The 20,404-nt window shown below is 38.2% G+C and overlaps 1 protein-coding gene across 1 annotated transcript in view; it reads right to left on the bottom strand.

Moving 5' to 3' along the window:
* The window catches only part of VWDE (von Willebrand factor D and EGF domains), a 325,020-nt gene that overhangs the window by 239,796 nt on the left and 64,820 nt on the right, over nucleotides 1–20,404 (bottom strand). The window contains exon 2 of the mRNA XM_034424473.3: nucleotides 2,612–2,659. Coding sequence (XP_034280364.3) covers nucleotides 2,612–2,659 — 48 coding nt within the window. The remainder of the gene's footprint in view (nucleotides 1–2,611; nucleotides 2,660–20,404) is intronic.

The raw sequence follows: 20,404 nt of genomic DNA on the forward strand, positions 1-20,404 counted from the left end.
ATAAAACATCATATAGTCAAAGCAGAGCAAATCTAGTCTGGATTTCTCTCAAGGAACCAAATTTTCATGCTGCTTCTGTTTATGACTGGTTCTTCACATAAGCCATCTATATCAGGGAACACAACAGTGGTGGGTTCTTCCCGGTTCGGCCTGGTTCCGTCGAGCTGGTAGCGGTGATGATATGACATCACCAAACCAGTTCTGCTCCCCCACCTCCCCCCGCGTTATTCTTACCTTTTATTTGGCCCCACCCCCAATCTATTGCTGCCTCTTGAGTCCCAGCTGATGGCTAGAGGGAAAACAACTGTTTAAACTCTTGCCGTGAGGCTTCAAAGGGCTGCCCTACAGCTGATCAGTGTTAAAAGAAAATAAATGAGTAGACGAGTGCCTGCAAAAATAAATGGGTAGACGAGTGCCTGCAAAAATAAATAGGTAGATCGGTACAGCTCTGCAAGCAGTTAAAAGCCTGGTAGACCAGTACCTCTGCTAAATCCTAAATAATTGTCACATGACCATCAAGCCATGCTCACAAAATAAGCCACGCCCACAGAACTGATAGTAAAAAAAATTAGAACCCATCCCTGGAACACAAGCATCTACCCTCTGGATTCTGGAAAATTATTTAGTTTTATCAAAATACTTTGGTCTTTCCTTAACATACAGAATACTGAGTAACAGAGGTGAAAGGAGCCTTGGAGGTCTTCTAGTCCAACTCTCCTGCTCTTGTGAAATCTTTTGGTAGGGACAGCAATATCGGTATGATGTCCAAATTAAAATATAACATACAATTGGCCGAGGAAAGTCAATGAGATGAATGGATTTTTATAGTTTGTTCACAGGCAGAATTATAATTTCGGAAGGAGGATGGAAGAACAGTTGATTCTACAACTTCTCCTTAATTGCTTACCAACTGAGAATGTTTCCTTGAAATCTCTCCAAAGACTTTTGACAGATGTGCATAACGAAATGTGGGAGTGTATGGTGATACATTCTTAGTTCCATGTTCTTTGCCAAAAGTAACATTTGAGTTCTCGGTAACTTTTATTTTTGTGCCTTTAACTTAATTCATAAGCAACAACTACAAGGCAGCTATGGATACTGCTGGCAATCCTTTCATGTATCTTCCTTACAAGAAACATGAAAGTGCAATTCAAACCAACAAACAAACCGATGAAAGTTCCTTTAATTGGAACTGCAATATATCCTTGCAAATAGAAAGAAAGAAAATCACAAAGAGAACGATCTTTCTTGCTCTTTTAAGACTTTCTCTTCTCCTTAATTAGATACCTTCAGGCAGCTTCCTGGTTGCACATCCCCTATCCACTGTGGAATTAGCAGATTTGTTATCAGAATATAAAAGCAAACACCATATGGTTTTGTTAATATCTTCATAATGTCATAACACAATCTGCCACAATGTAAATGTCTTCAAAAGAATTGAGTGGAGTATGCAGTAAGAAATGAGAGAAAGAAAAACAATTGCTTTTTTAAAATAATTCTTTCATAATACTCACCTGCTGTATTTTATCAGCTTATTAATATATGCTTGGGGGCATTTCTTTTTCAATAGCTATAAATATTGTGTACATTGATTATAACTCTCCAACAAAACAGTTGCCTCCAGATATTAAAAGGTCATTTCCCCTTGATGTCTTTTATACTGTTCTAGATAAATATGCACTTATATTTCTTAACTTTCCACAAAAGAAATTAGAAATTACTGGAAGATCAAATAAATATACTCGCTTGCTTTGTTTTTAGCCCTAAAAAAATCTTGTATAGTTGCCTCTTTGATGTTGTAGTGAGCTCTGCTTCAAATGATCCTTTCTTTATATGTGCCTAAGAGATATCACCAAATCATAACATCTCAAACCAGCAGAAAGTCTAATCTTTGGAGATTTTCTTTCACCCCGTTTCAATTGTGGGCAGCTTTCCAAGATAAGCTGTAACCGTACTGATTAACCACTGCTGCTGAATTTCTTTTTTTTTTTTTTAATAAAAAGCATATCCTGTGTCATATTAGCAATAAGAAATATCAGGTCCAGCTCTTATCAGCCACTCTGTAATGTCTGTACATGGAGAGCATTGGTAGCTAGAAACCATATGGATGCCTTTATAGAAAACATTTTTGTACTGCAATGCTTTCTCACATATGGTTTACCTGTTGCCATTGTTTTGTTCCTGTTATATGCAATCCATTTTGCAGATGTTTTCAAATGATCGGTATCTGCAGATATATTACCTTTTGAATGGTTGATCTTTCCTTATCTTAATACTTTTCAGGTAGCTGCACTTGTGTGCTTAAAAATATCTTATTTCTGAGTGGTTAGTATTTTGTTTACTATGACATCTACACACAGTCATGTTCTCAACAATAGTAGGTAATCCATTGACTGAACTGTATGACATATTTAGTTCAAAATCCACAGCATTACTATCTCAATCCACTTCTTCCTTATTCAGGGCTAAAATCCATTTTCCCCCCAGACTTCTGAAATATGATATGCGTTTCTGGCAAAGCTACCACAGTTAATTATTTTTTTGCAATTTAGCCTCATCATCTCCCACTACTCCCTGTTATGACCACATTTTAAAAGTTCAGTAATCTTACCTATTTCCGTAGCCCCAGTGCAAATACATAACAAAATCCAAGCGACAGCTGAAAGAAATAAAATACACAGGTGGTGAGTTGATGGCTGCTGCATTTTGTTCCCACTCTTATTTCATCCATATATCTCTTGTTAAAAGATTAAGTTTTTTGGAGATTTTAACTTTGGAAGAAATCAGCTTGTTTGTGTATTTTTGTTCATTTTCCTTAAATTGTTCAATCCTGGGTTGATCTTGCTGTATTGTTAATTTAAACTTTCTAAGAAGAACAACTTTTTCTCTTGACAGCATTCAGAATTATGAGTACACGCCCTGATCAGCAAAAAAGAAAAAAAATCATTCACAGTCCAGCTGTTTGCACTCCAGCTGTTCTGATTCACATATCCTTCAACACACAAACAGATACATAAAGGTGCATTTCTTATTATTAGCATTTTTGTTATTCCTTATTCAAATTTTCCCTAAACATTGCCAGTAAAATTTAATTTGCTTAAAATGCACTTGTAAGTCAAGTACTCACAATCAGAAAGATAGGTAGACAGACAGACAGTCAAAAGAACCCAAATGGTAAGATATTTGATTAAACTAACCATGGAGAAATTGTTTGTTCATTACAGTTGCTACTTTGACTGTAATGTTAGCATTACAGCAGTGGTGGAATTCAATTTTTTTTTACTACTGGTTCTGTGGGCATGGCTTGGTGGGCATGGCGTGGCTTGGTGGGCATGGCAAGGGAAGGATACTGCAAAATCTCTATTCCCAGTCACTCCAGGGGAAGGATACTGGAAAATCTCCATTCCCACTCCACTCTGGGGCCAGCCAGAGGTGCTATTTGCCGGTTCTCTGAACTACTCAAAATTTCCACTACTGGTTCTCCAGAAACTGCTGAATTTCACCCCTGCCTCACAGGTATTTAAGTATTCATTTATGGATTATAATTTGCTCCATCCATATTAATTTCAAAAGCAAATCACATTAGGACATTGTGCATTTTCCCCCCTGCCTTACTATAATGCTGTATGGTTGATTGATAGAAGAGGTTTGTGTTATCATGAAAACAAAATGGCTTGATGCATCAGCCAAGACTTACAACTTAAATAAAGTTATATCTAGTTACATTGATTGCCCTCTGGGAAGAAATTTATTTTTTTAAAAAAAACAAAATATATGAATTGTTTTATTGCAGGAAAAATTGCAGTGCATTCTCAGAATGTGAACAATCTGCTCACCATAAAAGTAAAATCTGCTACTAATTTCATATGAGGCCAAGTGTGAGAAAACTGTTACTAAATTACATACTGAAGCCTGTGGTAGCTGTGCCACATTTATGGAAGGCAGTATGAGACGCTTTAAGGTTCTGTCTAAATGTGAAATGTTAGAGTTTATTTGAGAGAAAACTCTAAAAGTAATTAAAACATGTTGTGTAAATCCTTTGATCTTCTCCATCATCTAAAAAAATGGGTTTCTGGCTGTGCCCATCAGGGTTCACCATTAAGGATGCTGTCCAGTGCCATGAAGACTCTTTGGTTGGACAGTCTTCTCCAGTGTCCAAAGGCTATATCAAGAGATTGGTTTGGGAAAGGGCCAAATGCCTCTCATTATGGCTTTGTATATCAGAAGAAGATATACTGAGCTAAGTGATTTCAAATGCTACCTGTGCTTTAGCGGGATTTGTGGTCTATAATGTCCTTCCTCCAAATGAGATACAACTTCCTTACAACATGGAACTGCTCAGGCTGCAATATCTTTCTCAGAAGAAAGATCCTGGGACAATGTGGATGGTGATGCATACTCTCATCTCACAAGGTGGGCTTTTACCATTCAAATAGGCTTTAATGTTGTTTACTACTTTGGAAGTGGGCCCTAGTAGTTTTAGTGATACCAATATCTGACATCTATGCTCCATAGCATAAAAATGGTTTAACGTTCTGAAGAATTAACTTGTCTATGTTGGCAATACCAACAAGAAGGTACTTTGACAACACAACAGCTTTGAATGCCTACCAGGCTACTTCAGATGTCAATTTATCATCTTCACCTACAGATCTGGTGAGATGAAACAGTTTTCCTTCTCCTTGCCTGACAAGCTGAAATGTTTATGATACAGAATAATAGACATTCTTGTCACTAAACTTAGTTGGTAACAAGATATTGCATTTTCTGATACATTCTACTCATCTTTCAAAGATTAAACCTGAAGGCAATAACTATGTACTGAAAACTATTTGAGCACCTTAATGCTTTCAATTGTTTAGAATACACAAAATCGGTTGAAGAGTAGTCTCAATATTTTTTCCACATTGTTATAAGTACCATCATGCTGATTCAAAGTATTACATAAGACTGGTGCATTCCTATCTCTGAAACATAAATTAATTTAAAACTAGACAAACTATGACTATTGGGTCATCATTTCAGAGATATTTACCAAAACAGAGACATAGAATGACCGTGGGCAGGCAAAAAAAAATCAATGGGAGTGGGAGTGACTTCCAGCCTCCTGTTGGCTTCCTCATTCAGATTTCTTGTGGGAAACTGGAAGTAAATGTTGGAAAACCTCCCTCCCTCCCTCCCTCCCTTCCTTCCTCCCTCCCTCCCTCCCTCCCAAAATCCTTTAGACAAATAATCTAAAGCATTCACCCATATTTGGTCAGAACCTTTTATCCAAAAAAACCTGTTAGTAGTAATAATTTTCAAATGTTAAGGCAAATACTTTGAGCCAAATCATATATATTGTAGATCTCAGGGATATCAATGAAAATATTCCTGCTGCAGTTGTATGTTGAATGTCTATTTATCTTGGTGTATATTCCAATTTAAAAGGCACAATTTATTTGTTGATGTAAGTTCCAATTAAAATGGCAAAAGAATGTTCTTCCTGCATTAACTTAGGAAGTTCAGTCTTCCCCAGGAGCTGTTGATACAGTTCTACAGAGGAATTATTGAGCCTGCCATTTGTACTTCTATAACTGTCTGGTTTGGTACAGCAACCAAACAGGACAGGTACAGACTCCAACAGATAGTTAAGACTGCAGAAAGAACAATTTCAACCAGCCTGCCTTCCATAGAAGACCTGTATATTGTACAGTTCAGAAGGAAGGTTAAGAAAATATCAGCAGATCCTCATCCTGGACATAAACTGTTTCAACGTCTCCCCTCAGTTCGGTGCTATAGAGCAGTGCAGGCCAAAACAACTAAACACAGGGACAGTCCCGCCCACCCCCCACCCCGTGCCATTACTTGGCTAAACACCTAATTCTTACAGTGCTATCTAATGTCTATGTATATTTACTCCCCACTTTTCTTGGTATGATGATGATGATGATAATGATGATAATGACTATTATTATTCTGTTGCTTTTCATGTATATCGAGTCGGGGTGAAATCTAAATTTTTTTGCTACCGGTTCTGTGGGTTTGGCTTAATTAGTGGGTGTGGCTTGGTGATAAGGTGACTGGGTGGGCATGGCCAAGTCAATGTCACTTCTTTGCCCTTTTTTAACCTACAAAACACAACACAACACAACTGGCTCACCCACAATGTAAAAGCAGCTGTGCTAGACCCAAAATGGTCCCGCAACAAGCAGGAACCTCACACAGCCACAAAAAGCCCAAAAAGCCAACTTTCACACTTTACACACACAAAATTCCACATACAGCTTTGTGAGATTTTGTGTGTTTGTGTAGTTAGAGTGAAATACTACAGAAACACACTAAATCTCAGAAAGCTGCACAAATATTATTTTATTTTATTTTTATATGAAAGCTAAATTTAAAACTTCCTAAACTTTAAATGGCTAGGTCTAAAAAAGAACAACTAAAAACAACCCCAATTAACTATTTTTTTTAAAGCTCCCAAAGGGGAAAAAAACTTACCCAATAGAACAGGGGTCTCCAACCTTGGCAACTTTAAAACTTGTGGACTTCAATTCCCAGGATTCCTCAGCCAGCTTTGCTGGGAGTTGAAGTCCACAAGTCTAGGCAGGAAGGCAGGCAGGCAGAAAGAGCTGCTCACCGATGAGCTTGATTGCAGGCAGGGAGATTCAGTTGCTTGCTGACGCAATGGATTGCAAGTATTACAGTGTTGCAACCAGCAGCTAAAAGGTAAGCAAGCTGGAGGCTGGGGGTGGGGGGAAACAAACTTTTTTTTTCTTTTACATGGCTCTGGCGATCCAAGCTGAGTTGCCTGATTAGCAATCAAGTCAGCTGGGATCGTCAGAGCTTGGCTGGTCAGAGCCATTTAAAAGGAAAAAAAGGCTCTGATGATCACGCGGCTCAGCTGGGCATGGGGGGTGGGGTGGGGGCAGGGATTTTTGCTACCGGTTTTCCGAACTGCCCACCGCCATCGCTACCTACTCGCCCGAGCCGGTCCGAACCGGGAGCATTTCACCCCTGTATCGAGTGCTTTTTTATCAGAGACAAATTGTGTGTCAAAATCACACTTGGCCAAATAAAGTTTAATTCAACTCAATTCCATTCAAAATTTATTTCTGAATGAACATGCACAGTATCGTTCATCAGAGTACATACAAAGCAATTGAATTAAAATGTAAGAAATAATAAGTCTGAGCCAAATAATCACACGCACTATTGAATTTATCTTCCAGGTGTCTGCCTCCATAGCAGCCATTCTCTATGAAGCAGGACTATGCATGTATAAATGCCTGCATGAAGGTACTTTCTCAGTGTATGCATCAACACTTAGAGAGCTATATTTATTTATTTGTCTGTTTATTTAATTAGTTTATATGCCACCCACATAACTATCAATCAGTCTTGGTGCCTTGCAATATCACAAAAACAAGAATATAAAAACATGAAAAATATTAAATTGTATGCCTCAAATAATGATACAAGTCATATTAGAAAAGAGCTTTTTTAATTACTTTTCATAACACCTAACTAGGGCTGCAATTGCTCCAGGTGTCTGTATCAACTAATAGTATGCTGAAACAAAAAGAGCTTTCTTAATTCACAAATCAAATTCAAGGAATAGTTTCCATTGGCTAGTACTTAAATATGGATCCTTGGAGAGCTTTCCCATCCAATAATTTGCTTTGGCTACTTCTTACATTATTTAATTTGTTACAGCAACCTCCAATTTCTTTCATTTAATTTTGAAACACTGACTGAAAATGAAGTAGACATTTTGCTTTCACATCTGTAACAAATGCTAACAAAGGCTAATATTATAAATCAGCGTTTCTGGAAAACTGCTGTAAAGATCTGGCCAGGAAATTTGTTGAGATACTCTGGACACTTTCAACACAAAATAGCAAAATAGACTGGGAAAAAAAAACCCTCTTTTATAGTTTGGAATTTCCCCAGACTGTAAATTCCAAGGCTATGCTGACACTGTTATACAAACTGTAAATAAATGTGGACATAAAATAAGTGTTTTATTAGGTAACGCAGATGTAGAAGTTGTGCTGTCCTGTAGTAACCATGCTACTAATTGCATTTTATTTCAAAACAATTTGAATTAGAAACATTTTGTATGCCTACAAAAAGTTGCCAACTACTAGGTGAACCTTAGTCCTCAGCAAATTGCCTTTGCTCACTCCAAGCCTGCCAAGAGTTTCTCTCTCAACAAATCTGTTTCAGTAAGAATTGCATGCTGGAAATGATTGGAAGAGGCAAGCTTTCTAAACTTGAGAAACGACTCTGCAGGTTAAATTAACTAAACCATGAGTTTTGCCTGGACACTAAATATCTTTGTTCAGAATTAAATCTCTCTGATTTTACTTGTGCAGGCATTTCTATTACTACCACACAGGTTTTGTAAAACAATCAGAAAAAGCAGCAGCTGAGCAAAAAAAATAAAATAAAAATAAGTGATAAAAAGCCCTTGGATACTCAGTATAATAAGAGGATATAATATGGCAACTCCTGTAGTATGGCTCCTTTCCCACAAGTTCTTAGAGCTTTTTCCTAGCAACACCCCAGCCAATTTTGCTGTGATACAAAGCCTATCCTATTCCTTTGGCACAACATTTGAATGACTCGAGGACAGTTGTAGAAAGCCCCACCCCCACCCCAGATTAAAATATTATTCATTCTTAATATTAAAAACAGAATATTACATTTCCCCAAAGAAGAAATGGAGAAACATTCCTGCATAGGGAAACAGTCTCAAGCAGAAGAGACTGGTCTTTTGGAATGCAGATTTTTGTATCCAATTCAGAAAGACTGGGCCAACTATTCATAAACAAAACACCTCCAGCCACAGCTCTGGAGCTGATGGGATTGACAATTTACCTCCCCCCCCCAAAAAAAATCTAAGGACAGGACATGACCTTTAGGACATAATAGGTTTCACCCACCCCCACTAGAATAATAATAATAAAAAGGGAGTGGTGCGGTGGCTTAGAAGTGGAGCTTTCGCCTCACAATCAGGAGGCTGTGAGTTTGATCCTAGGTAGAGACAGATATTTCTCTCTCTGGGCATAATGAGAATATATCTGCTGAACAAATCTCTCCATTGGCATCAGGAAGGGCATCTGGCCAGTAAACACTCTGCCAGCTCCATTCAGTTGCCCAGACTCCACCTTGCAAGGGATTTGGGGGTCTTTAAATGATGATGATGATGATGATGATGATGATGATGATGATGATGATTAGAATAATAAAAAGCACAAGGCTCACAACATTGCACAATCCCTCCAGAGCATCTCAATCAGAACCCTATAAAGATCTATCCACTCATTCAAGCCATTTTGTCAGCCACCCCAGAAAACATTTCTGCTGTCACTGAAGTTTCTGGAAACCAAACAAACCTTCTTTCTTTGCATTTCCTTGAATTCTCTAGCTACTATGCCATCTGGAGAATATTGGGAATCCACGCGTTATAAAGTTGTAAGGTTAAGAAGCACTGCTAGGAGCTGCTTTGAGTCAATAGTGGGGATCAGTGGTGGGATTGAAATTTTTTTTACTACCGGTTCTGTGGGCATGGCTTGGTGGGTGTGGCAGGGGAAGGATACTGCAAAATCTCCATTCCCTCCCCACTCCTGGGGGAAGGATATTGCAAAATCTCCATTCCCACCCCACTCTGGGGCCAGCCAGAGGTGGTATTTGCCAGTTCTCTGAACTACTCAAAATTTCTGCTACCGGTTCTCCAGAACCGGTCAGAACCTGCTGAATACCACCTCTGGTGCAGATATGATCAGACAGTTACAGAGCTTGTGCAAAAGTATTGATAAAAATATTCTCTTTCCTTCGAACGTAACTCACAGATGTAAAAGTCTCTCTTCCAGATTGCAACAGATGTGCTAGTGGAGAAGGGATGTCATGGGAGTGATTTACATTTGAAAATCTGTTTTTAATATTAAAAAGAAAATGGGGGGGAGGGGAGTTGTGTCCTGATAGTTATTATTTCTCCGATTTGTTTTATGTTTAGCAAAACTAATCTTCCCTCACCTCATCCCGATTTCATTCTCTGTGCTATCATGCATTTTGTCATTCTTAGCAGTTGACTCCAGACCTAATTATTAGACTCTTCGCTGTTTTGTATTGCTTCTCTTGGTGGTTATCAAAAAGAAAAGAAGGACAAGGACAAGGGCAGGGAGAGGTGTTCAATTTTGGAACAATAAACTTGAGGAAAATAAGATGTTGAACTTGAGGCAGTTATTTTTCATATTTAAATATAGGTAGCTACTTCCTTTTTCTTGAACTCATGTGGATTTTTTTTCCTGCAGACATATTTTATTAAACCAACAAGCCCTGGATTCTACCACTTTCCATTCTAAACTCTTATCTGAATTCAAAAGATGTAGCTATATTTATTTCTTAATGGCTTTTTTTCGTGCATGCTTTGAGCCTTTGTGCAGTATTACTGTAATCTGACAGAAAGCTGCTGTTCATCACTAAAGGATTCTCAAGACACTTGATGTGATGGATTCCAGGTACAAACGTATTACACAAGAACGAGGGTTGAAATGTTAATGCCTAGGAAATTTTACATTTTTGTCATGAATCAATAGAATCCTAGAGGCAAGCAACAATCAAGCAAGATTGAAGACATCAGCTCTTGTGCATGTATAGCGATAGTTTTTCATTGGGAATTTGATTTATATTGGTAGATTTTATTGCATAAACCTAATTTTTAAAAACAATAACTACACATTTATTTTAATATAGCCTTGAAGAATTTGAAACAAAATGAGTTTTATACCACAAACCTATTCTTACATTCATGGTTGTACCCAGTGGTGGGATTCAAATAATTTAACAACCGGTTGTCTGCCCTAATGACCAGCTGGGTAGGCATGGCTCAGTGGTCATGTGATTGTGTGGGCGTGGCCAACTCAACGTCACTCACGTCAATGGGTGCTTCGCCTTAGCTGTTACAATGTAATAAGGGTTAACCAGAGAGGCAGTTTCTGTAAACAAGGCAATAAAGATTAGGCTAGAAACAACACCAGAATGTTTCCTTCCTGCCTTCCTTACAGGATTAGCCCTGTAAAGAGGAAAAAAAAATTTTTTTCTTCCAACAACCGGCTCTCCGAACTGCTTAGAAAGTTAACAACCGGTTCTCCCGAATAGGTGCGAACTGGCTGAATCCCACCACTGGTTGTACCATTCTATCATGTATGGCAATAAATAAGGTTAATAATGTAATTGAGTCTGGCAATTATAAGTCATAAATCATGATGGTCATAAGTCAGTCATCATGTGACCAAATCTCATTTTATGATCTTTTTTGCAGAGGTTGTTAAACAACCACCACAGCTGTTATGCAAACCCCACAGTCATTACCTGAATGTTGCCATCATTAAGTAAATCTACTGTTCACTATGAGGTTTTTTCCCCCAGAAACCAAAAGTAAAGGTCAGTTTCTAGAAAAACCATACAAAACCATTATCTTGAGCTGAGACAGAGTGACTGGTCCAAAGTCACATTGTTGCCTTCCATGGCTAAGGCAGGACAGTCTCCTAATTTCTAGCATGGTGCCTTAACCACTAGATAATGATACCATTAAACAAATGGAATGAATTAAGGATATAATCCAAAGCAGAGGTGGTATTCAGCAGGCTCTGAGCAGTTCTGGAGAACCGGTAGCGGAAATTTTGAGTAGTTCGAGAACTGGTAAATACCACCTCTGACTGGCCCCGCCCCCATCTATCTCTGCCTCCCAAGTCCCAGCTGATTGGGAGGAAATGGGGATTTTGCAGTAACCTTCCCCTGGAGTGGGGAGGGAATGGAGATTTTACAGTATCCTTCCCCTGCCGCGCCCACCAAGCCACGCCCACAGAACTGGTAGTAAAAAAAATTGAATCCCACCACTGATATTAGAAGTAGTTCAATCCCAGTAGAATACCTACTCGTAAACAACATTATTCAGTTGTTCCGTTTTAATTAGTAAGAAATACTCAACTTTGATTATGAGTTGAGATGGCACTTGAGAAAATAGGGTTTTTTTTTTAAAGGCTCTATTTATTATTATGAACATGATCAAGATTGTACTCCTTTCATAGTTTTATTTCTTTTCACTTTCATCTCATGAATTCATTTATTTTATTTTCATGACTTTTAACTGTTCTCATAATTATCAGGTTTACATTTTTATTGCAAAATAACACTGGATTTGCTTCAGTTCATGCAGGAACTAAACTGCTCCAATAAATTAAATGTAAAGTTATCATGAAGTATGTTCAGAATGGCTTAACACGATGTGATTATGATGTTTTGGGATTTGGTTAAGTGACAAAATAAGATAGACAAAAATGCCAAATCCCGTCTGAACATCTGACTGACTGTGTGATGAATTATTATTTACTTTATTCATTAAACATGAAACTCAGTCAACTGAACATTCAATAATAATAATAATAATAATAATAATAATAATAATAATAGTAGTAGTAGTAGTAGTAGTAGTAGTAGTAGTAGTAGTAGTAGTAATAGAAAATGAGAAGGTGAAGATTTTGTGGGACTTTCGAATACAGACGGATTGTCACTTGGAATACAACATGCCAGATATTACAGTTGTTGAAAACCAAAATGTACAATTTATTGACATTGCGGTACCAGGAGACGCCAGAGTCGAAGAAAATATAAATCAAATTAAAAAAAAAAAGAACTGGAAAAAATCATGAAATATCACGACCTGGCCATAGAAACTACATGGCTATGGATGAAACATGTCACAGTGATACCCATTGTCATCGGTGCACTTGGTACCATGTCCAAGAATTTCACAAAACACTTCAAGAAATTGCAGCTGCCTGCAATAATACCAGCGGAACTGCAAAAAACTGCGCTACTCGGAACATCATATATTTTAAGAAGGTACTTGGTTGATACCTAGCAGCAACCCATATCAACCATTAGCACCAGTCAATGGTATTTGTGACACATTTTAAAATGTCCAGTTGACTGAGTTTCATTTTTAATGAATAAAAGAGAATAATAATAATAATAATCTCTTATTGTTGTTGTTATTATTATTCCCTTGAAACTTACATTTGCACAAGGACATGGTATGTTCTCAATTCATTTGCAACCTTCCTAGTGACCCAGATACTACTCCAAGTCATTAAATATTACCCACCTCTGATCTATGCCAACATGTAGTTAGGTACTGAAAGATTTGCATTAAGACTTTTGCCTTATATAGCTAAACTAAGAATTGTCTTCTTTGACAACATGGAGGACCGTGTTTGCAGATATTTAGATACCTAGACACTTGTACAGAATTACTAAGACATTTCTGTTTTAGTAAGTTATATTCCACTATTTCTCTAGGGTTAGATTTAAAGCAAATATAATCAGCCTGTTTAAAAGAAAAAAAAGGAAGGCAGGCAGGCATGAAAGGAGAGGGGAGACAAGCCAACACATATCAGCCAAATGCTTTCTTTAATGGCTTAGTGGATAGCATATAAATGATCATGTCATCAAGTGGAAACCATTACTGTAATAAAGTTCTCCCTTGTACCTCATATGTAGAATATCAAACATGCAAAAGAGGGTTGCTTAGCTTAGCTTAGTCTTCGGTTGAATTATCAAAATACGTAGTTAGAGATGAAAAGTGCTATTGTACAGTTATTTATTGATTTTTTCATTACCCTGGTAAAGATGTTTGAACTGATCAGATATTACCTTATTCAGGCCTTTTGCAAAGTTTCTCTCCCAAAACATCAGGTATGCATTTTAGGTTGATGCATTTCAGTGGTGGGTTTCAAAATTTTTTTACTACCGGTTCTGGGGCATGGCTTGGTGGGAGTGGCAGGGGAAGGATACTGTAAAATCTCCATTCCCTCCCCAATCCAGGGGAAGGTTACTACAAAATCCCCATTTCCTCCCGATCAACTAGGACTTGGGAGGCACAGAATAGATGTGGGCAGGGCCAATCAGAATTTTTACCACCGGTTCTCCAAACTACTCAAAATTTCCGCTACCAGTTCTCCAGAACTGGTCAGAACCTGCTGAAACCCACCTCTGATGCATTTCCTTCCTTGCTCCTCTGAAGCTAGATTAAGAAGTGAAACCGGAATTATTTAAAAAGATAGCCTGATGCCTCACAAAGAAATACATCCTTTATTCAAGCAAATACAAGATCTCTCCAGATGAGGAACACTAATTTGTGCACCAAAATGCAAAGAAGAGGGGCAACCTAGAAATTGTCTCAGAGCCATGGCCTGCTCCAAATCCTTTGCAGAAAAATCCTAGGAAGATAAGTGATGTCTGAACTAGCCTATGTCAGATTACTAGTTGGTAAAAAAAATGAGACACAAAATGCTTTCCATCCTAGTCTTTTCCCTTAAAGATGATGACTATTATACTGAAAGTTTAATATACCACAAAATCCTTGAATATCCTGAACAGTAAAGTGGTTGTAGTAGCAGCTTGGTGCAGGCATCCTTTGGCTTTTCTGCATTGGTCATATAGTCCACATCTTCCTCCTACAACAAAGGTTTCCAGTAATAACAACTGATTTGTAACCCCATTTTAAAATGTTCAGCTTTTGTTGCATGTTCTATGATGCATTACAGCCTAAAGTATTATTCTATCCTGCACTGTGTCAAATTCTATTGCTCTTTGGCTGCAAGTCAAAAGCAAAATAAAAATAAAAATGCTTTGTTAAATAATTGATCAAAGACTATAGAATGAAGCAATTAATCACTGAGCCATGATTCTGATACTGTTTCCAGTAAACTTTACACTGTAATATCACTCAGTAATTCATCTTAACAGACTTCTAATATAGTAGCATCATATAATGCTAAATTTGCCACCCAGGACCTTTAAGAAAGGAAATTATTATAATACAAAAATAAAATAATTTATAAAACATTAGGTAACAACATGCAACAACAACAACAACAACAACATTTAGCAACTAGTGTATCTGGTGGAATTTCACTTGTACATGGAATGAGATGTAAGGCTCCAAGCGTAAACCTGTTTGACAATGCACAGATTAAGGTAAATGGGATACCGTGAGTGAGTAGAAAGGTAGCCATTTTGATATCTATTTTTGACTATAGGAAATCTGTAAAACTGTGTTATAACCCACTTAGATGTTAGACTGGTCCTTTTTCTTCTGCCTAACACATTTCTATACAGTCTGGAAAAGTGCAATGGTATGTAGCAATGACCTTGGGAGACAGGGAGAAGAGCTGCATCTAAGGGATTGGTCAGATAAGGCAATTTAGCTCACAGAAGGAATGAGGGCAGGGCAAGCATCTCAGAAGGGATTTCCCTTAGTTTCTTGGGCTGTAAAGGAGGAGAAATATACTTACAAACATGCAAAATTCTGTTAATCTAACTTTATAATAAAGTAGAATTAGCTCATATGCTGGGCTTCTTGTCTGGACTACCTTGCAAGACTGACAAAAAAAGGAGAAAGGATTCTGGTTTTTACCTACCAAAAGTGCTCTGCTAAAGGCGCCTGAATCATCTAGCTCAGTGGTGGGTTTCATATTTTTTTACTACCGGTTCTGTGGGTGTGGCATATCTTGGTGGGTGTGGCTTGGTGGGCGTGGCAGAGGAAGGATACTGTAAAATCTCCATTCCCACCCGACTCCGGGCGAAGGATACTGCAAAATCCCCATTTCCTCCTGATCAGCTGGGACTTGGGAGGCAGAGAATAGATGGGGTAGGGCCAGTCAGAATTTTTACTACCGGTTCTCTGAACTACTCAAAATTTCCACTACCGGTTCTCCAGAACTGGTCAGAACCTGCTGAAACCCACCTCTGATCTAGCTCCAGGATGTCAAATTCACATCATCATGGCAGCGTTACATGACATATCGGGAGTTTTCCCCCCTTTGCTAAACCAGGTGTGGGCGTGGCCAGCATGGGACACATCTGTCCCGCAGGCCGAGAGTTTGACAGCCCTGATCTAGCCCCTGCAAGACAAGCTCTATACTTAAAGTGAAGCAAATATCTCAGGTAGAATTTCTGAAGGTAGCAGAGTCTAAGCTACCAGGCTAGTGTCTTCCTTACTTAAAGAAAGAAGGCTGCACTGTACCATGTAGCCAAGCTTGCCATCCTTGGGTAGGATGGGAGACTTTATTTCCTTTCCAATACTGACATAAGATTCAACTTCCATCTAACTGAGCTTTGTACCTAAGTATATCATCATAGGTTTCCATGTTGTCACATCAACATTTTTCTGCTAGGAATTCTTGGTAGTAACCAAGAATTGGTCACTGTATAAAACACAGTGGATTTTTAAGGAAAGGATTGAGCTATCTACTTGTACTGCTATTTTATAGATACTGACATTTAATTTTCTGAAAAAAAAAGATTTAGAACTGAGTAATAGTTATTCCATTGGCAAAATACCCTGTGATAAAAATCTGCATCCCAAATAGTAATTGTGTTGCAGGAAGGCTGAAAATAAATAAACCAAAATGCTCAGAAACCGTCTTTCTCACAGAACCTTCCTCACAGGTTCAGCATTCATAATTTATTAAACACATTCAATATATATGGTATACTTTATGGTGAGCAATTGTGTAAGTGGACGGAGCATAATCGTACATATTTATCTGTTTTACACACACACACACAATGTTCATACAAGCATCCTTCCCCTCAAAACATCTTTTGATTGGATCCGATCATTCAAAATGTTGATCATTAGACAGCAGTTACCATATATGTACTGGGATTCTGAAAAATCTGCCCCGTTTTTCAGAATCCCATTATGTTTATAATCCACAAATAGCAAATTTAGAGATTTGTTGAGCCCCTTGTATAACTGAAGGGGCTGAGTACACTTATCTCTCATGAAATAAATAGTTGATAATAAATATTTTATTTATTATATAGATGGCAGGCATGAGAGTCCAAGTTGAATCTGAACAGCCATAGAGAGCACTCCTTCCCCCAAAATGCTACAATCCCAATCTGAATTAGTCCCCTGGGCTTAATATAGCATCCCCACTAAACTCATATAAAGTTATAGTTGTTAACTTAGCTGCTTCTTTAAAGAATATATACTTTGGCCTTTAGTATTCCAGGAGCATCCAAAACCGATACAGTATCTAAAGGGCATTTATCATTTGGATGCTTTAATGCCATGTTAGGTTAGAATTATAGATAAACACATAGAAATACAGTGAATGCGAACAAAGTGAATGAAAAGAAGATAATGGATTACCAATTGGCCTTTCCATTTTTCCAAATGCTTGGGATTGTTACTATAATTTGGGGCTCATTTGATTTGGGGCACATATATCAAAACCTATTCCTATCGTGCAGGAATGTCTTCTTTTCAAAGTTAACTTCCAACTCAATTGCTCGTCGATTTGAAATGTTCTTGTTAACAGTTCAAAAGCGCAAGGAACACACACCTCCCTACATCAGGCATGAAGTCAATTTATCATGAAAGCTGCCATTAGGAAAAAAAGCAAGCAGGATAAGGTAAGTTATCCCAAAAGCAATTTTGCAGTGGCGTGCAGGTAAATGCATATGCATTGCTCTGTTTGTATTTAGGAAAAAACAACAACAGGTACATAGATTTCAGGATGACTGATATTAACCAAAATCTGAACATTGTGGCATCTTCTACAACAGGGCTATCAAACTCCCGGCCTGCAGGCCAGATGCATCATGCGCTGCCCACACCCGGTTTAACAAAGTAGAAGTCCCGATATGTTACGTGATGCTGCCGTGATGACATGAGTTTGACAACCCTGTTCTACAATCTAACCATTCTAGAATCATCTAACCATTGTTGTGCCAAAATGACAACATTGCAGCCAGGCCTTACTTATAACATCAGCAAATTTGCAATACCAAATCTTTTGATGATCATTTTCCCTTACAGTGTCATGTAGATATTGGAAAGCACTGGATCCAGAATTGAGCATGAGGGACACAATATCTAACTCCCACATGAAGGAAAATGGTTTACAAGTGACTCTATTGAAATCTCTGAGGCATTTTTACCTTATCACCCAGGAAACCATAGATGGCACCAACAGCTAATGAAAGGAACCCACAGATTCATTCCCTGTGCAAACATATTTTTTTTTTATTTGATTTTTTTTTTATTTGATTTATATGCCGCCCTTCTCTGAAGACTCAGGGCGGCTTACAATGTGCTCAGCAATAGCCTTCATCCTTTTGTATATTTATACAAAGTCAGCTTATTGCCCCCACAAACTGGGTCTTCATTTCACCTACCTTAGAAAGGATGGAAGGCTGAGTCAACCTTGAGCCTTGGCGAGATTCGAACCCTGCAGTAATTGCAGGCAGCTGGTCTTAATAAGCTTAATAACAGGGTGCCTTAAACCCCTGTACTACCAAGGCTCATTACTCCCATTAGACTAACCATGTTGAAGCCAGTTTCAAATATGTCAAGGTAATTTGTTTTTTCCATGTTTGCCTACAGGGAAGCCAGTATTGCAAAGCCACTTTGATTACCTGGCATAACTTTTCTGAATTTTTTTTTTCAGGTGATGAATTCTTGAACTCAACTTCTGTAGTAGTAACTTAGCTCAACCAGATTGTCAAAGGATGATTTCAAAAGCTTTGTTTCACTTTCCAAACATTTTGACTAGAGTAGTATCACCTTTTTATTAAGCACAATTTACCTGCCACCAAAATTAATTTAGCTGCCCATCAGATCACTTCTTTGCTACTAAATGCTACTAGGAATCCACACTGCTCACTTGTTAGGATAACCTCATTCAGGCCAGTGCGTGGTGTTTAACATGTTGCATTTAACTTGTCACAACCTAGTACACAAATCTTATTAATGGTCTTCTTTGGAGAATAAGTGTTGAAGAACAAGTCCTGGAGAGCAAGTGTCAGTGTATGACTATGGCAGGAAGCATTGAAGCCATTAGGTCTACAGATTACCACACACAATTCCCATTCCACAGTGAGAAAAGAAGAAACCAAAAACACCCTAAAGGGTTTCAGGGTGCTCATAAGAGTTTCTTCCTTCTTTTCCTTTCTGAATCTAGTATTGATGATCCAAACATTTGAAGCAAATTTGAAGTATCATGGAAAAGGATCTAAAATCAGTATTTGGCCTCACCCAGTGACCCAAAAGCTCAGCTTTGTCCATATGTTAAATAGGCACTTTCAATTCTAAAATTAATTGAGAGCATGAGGTCTATGATTACTTAACAAAACATATCCACACTACCCGAACATTGATTAACCTGAACAGTCCACTCTGACCAAGCAACAGAAGGAAAGATTCCCCTCAGTCTCAGTTTTGTTCAATTGACTGGAAACGGCTTCTTCATATCAAATTGGAATGAACTAAAATTCTATTTAAGATTGCACAGGATGAAAATGATGGCCTTGTATTGATATTTGGTGACTGGGTGTGGGTGACAGAGATCTGCAGGCAATTCTGCTGCCCCTTCTCTCCCTAACATGGCATCATAGCAATCCTTTCTAGGCTTATGTTCCCACATGGCATGCATCTCAAATCCCAGGGAGAATGGGATAAATTTGAGTTGTTTAAACATTATTTAGGATGAGACTAACTCAGCTCCAGTAAATATTTTGGATGCTCATAGCTCTGAAAAGAGCATCACACTGATGAAATGTAGGACTTTTTTTTTTTTTTAAATTACCTTTAAACGTGAGCTGGTGAGGTAAAATGCTGGATTTAACAGCTGATGACATTGCAACGTATTGGACTCAAGAATGTATTGACCATAATGAAATCATAGGTTCTAGTGCAGCCTCTGTCTAATTACAAATAAGTGGAAGGATCATAAGAGCTGGAGCTACAGTCTAATGGATATTTGTTACTACTAAGGTGAAGGTAAAGGTTCCCCTCACACATATGTGCTAGTCGTTTCCAACTCTAGAGGGCCGTGCTCATATCCATTTCAAAGCCAAAGAGCCAGCGCTGTCCGAAGATGTCTCCATGGTCATGTGGCCGGCATGACTCAACACCAAAGGTGCATGGAACGCTGTTACCTTCCCATCAAAGGTGGCCCCTATTTTTCTACTTGTATTTTTTACGTGCTTTTGAACTGCTAGGTTGGCAGAAGCTGGGACAAGTAACGGGAGCTCACCCCGTTACACGGCACTAGGGATTCAAACCACTGAACTGCCAACCTTTCGATCGACAAGCTCAGCGACTTACCCACTAAGCCACCCTGTCCCTGCAGTATATATATATCTTCCTGACATTTTTTTTTTTGCTTAATTCCAAAATGTTTGTACCTGTTTTATAAATTTTGGTGAATTATCTTCCTTCCTAATGGACTAACATCCTTGAAATATTGTCCTATTGAAATAAAGCACAAATTAGAGTATTGGGAAACTCAAAAGCAGAATTGCCATTAATATAAAAAAGATGGTCTGCCATATATAC

Source organism: Pantherophis guttatus, chromosome 1, assembly GCF_059756535.1.
Source record: "Pantherophis guttatus breed Tessera chromosome 1, ASM5975653v1, whole genome shotgun sequence".
Classification (NCBI taxonomy): Eukaryota; Metazoa; Chordata; class Lepidosauria; order Squamata; family Colubridae; genus Pantherophis; species Pantherophis guttatus.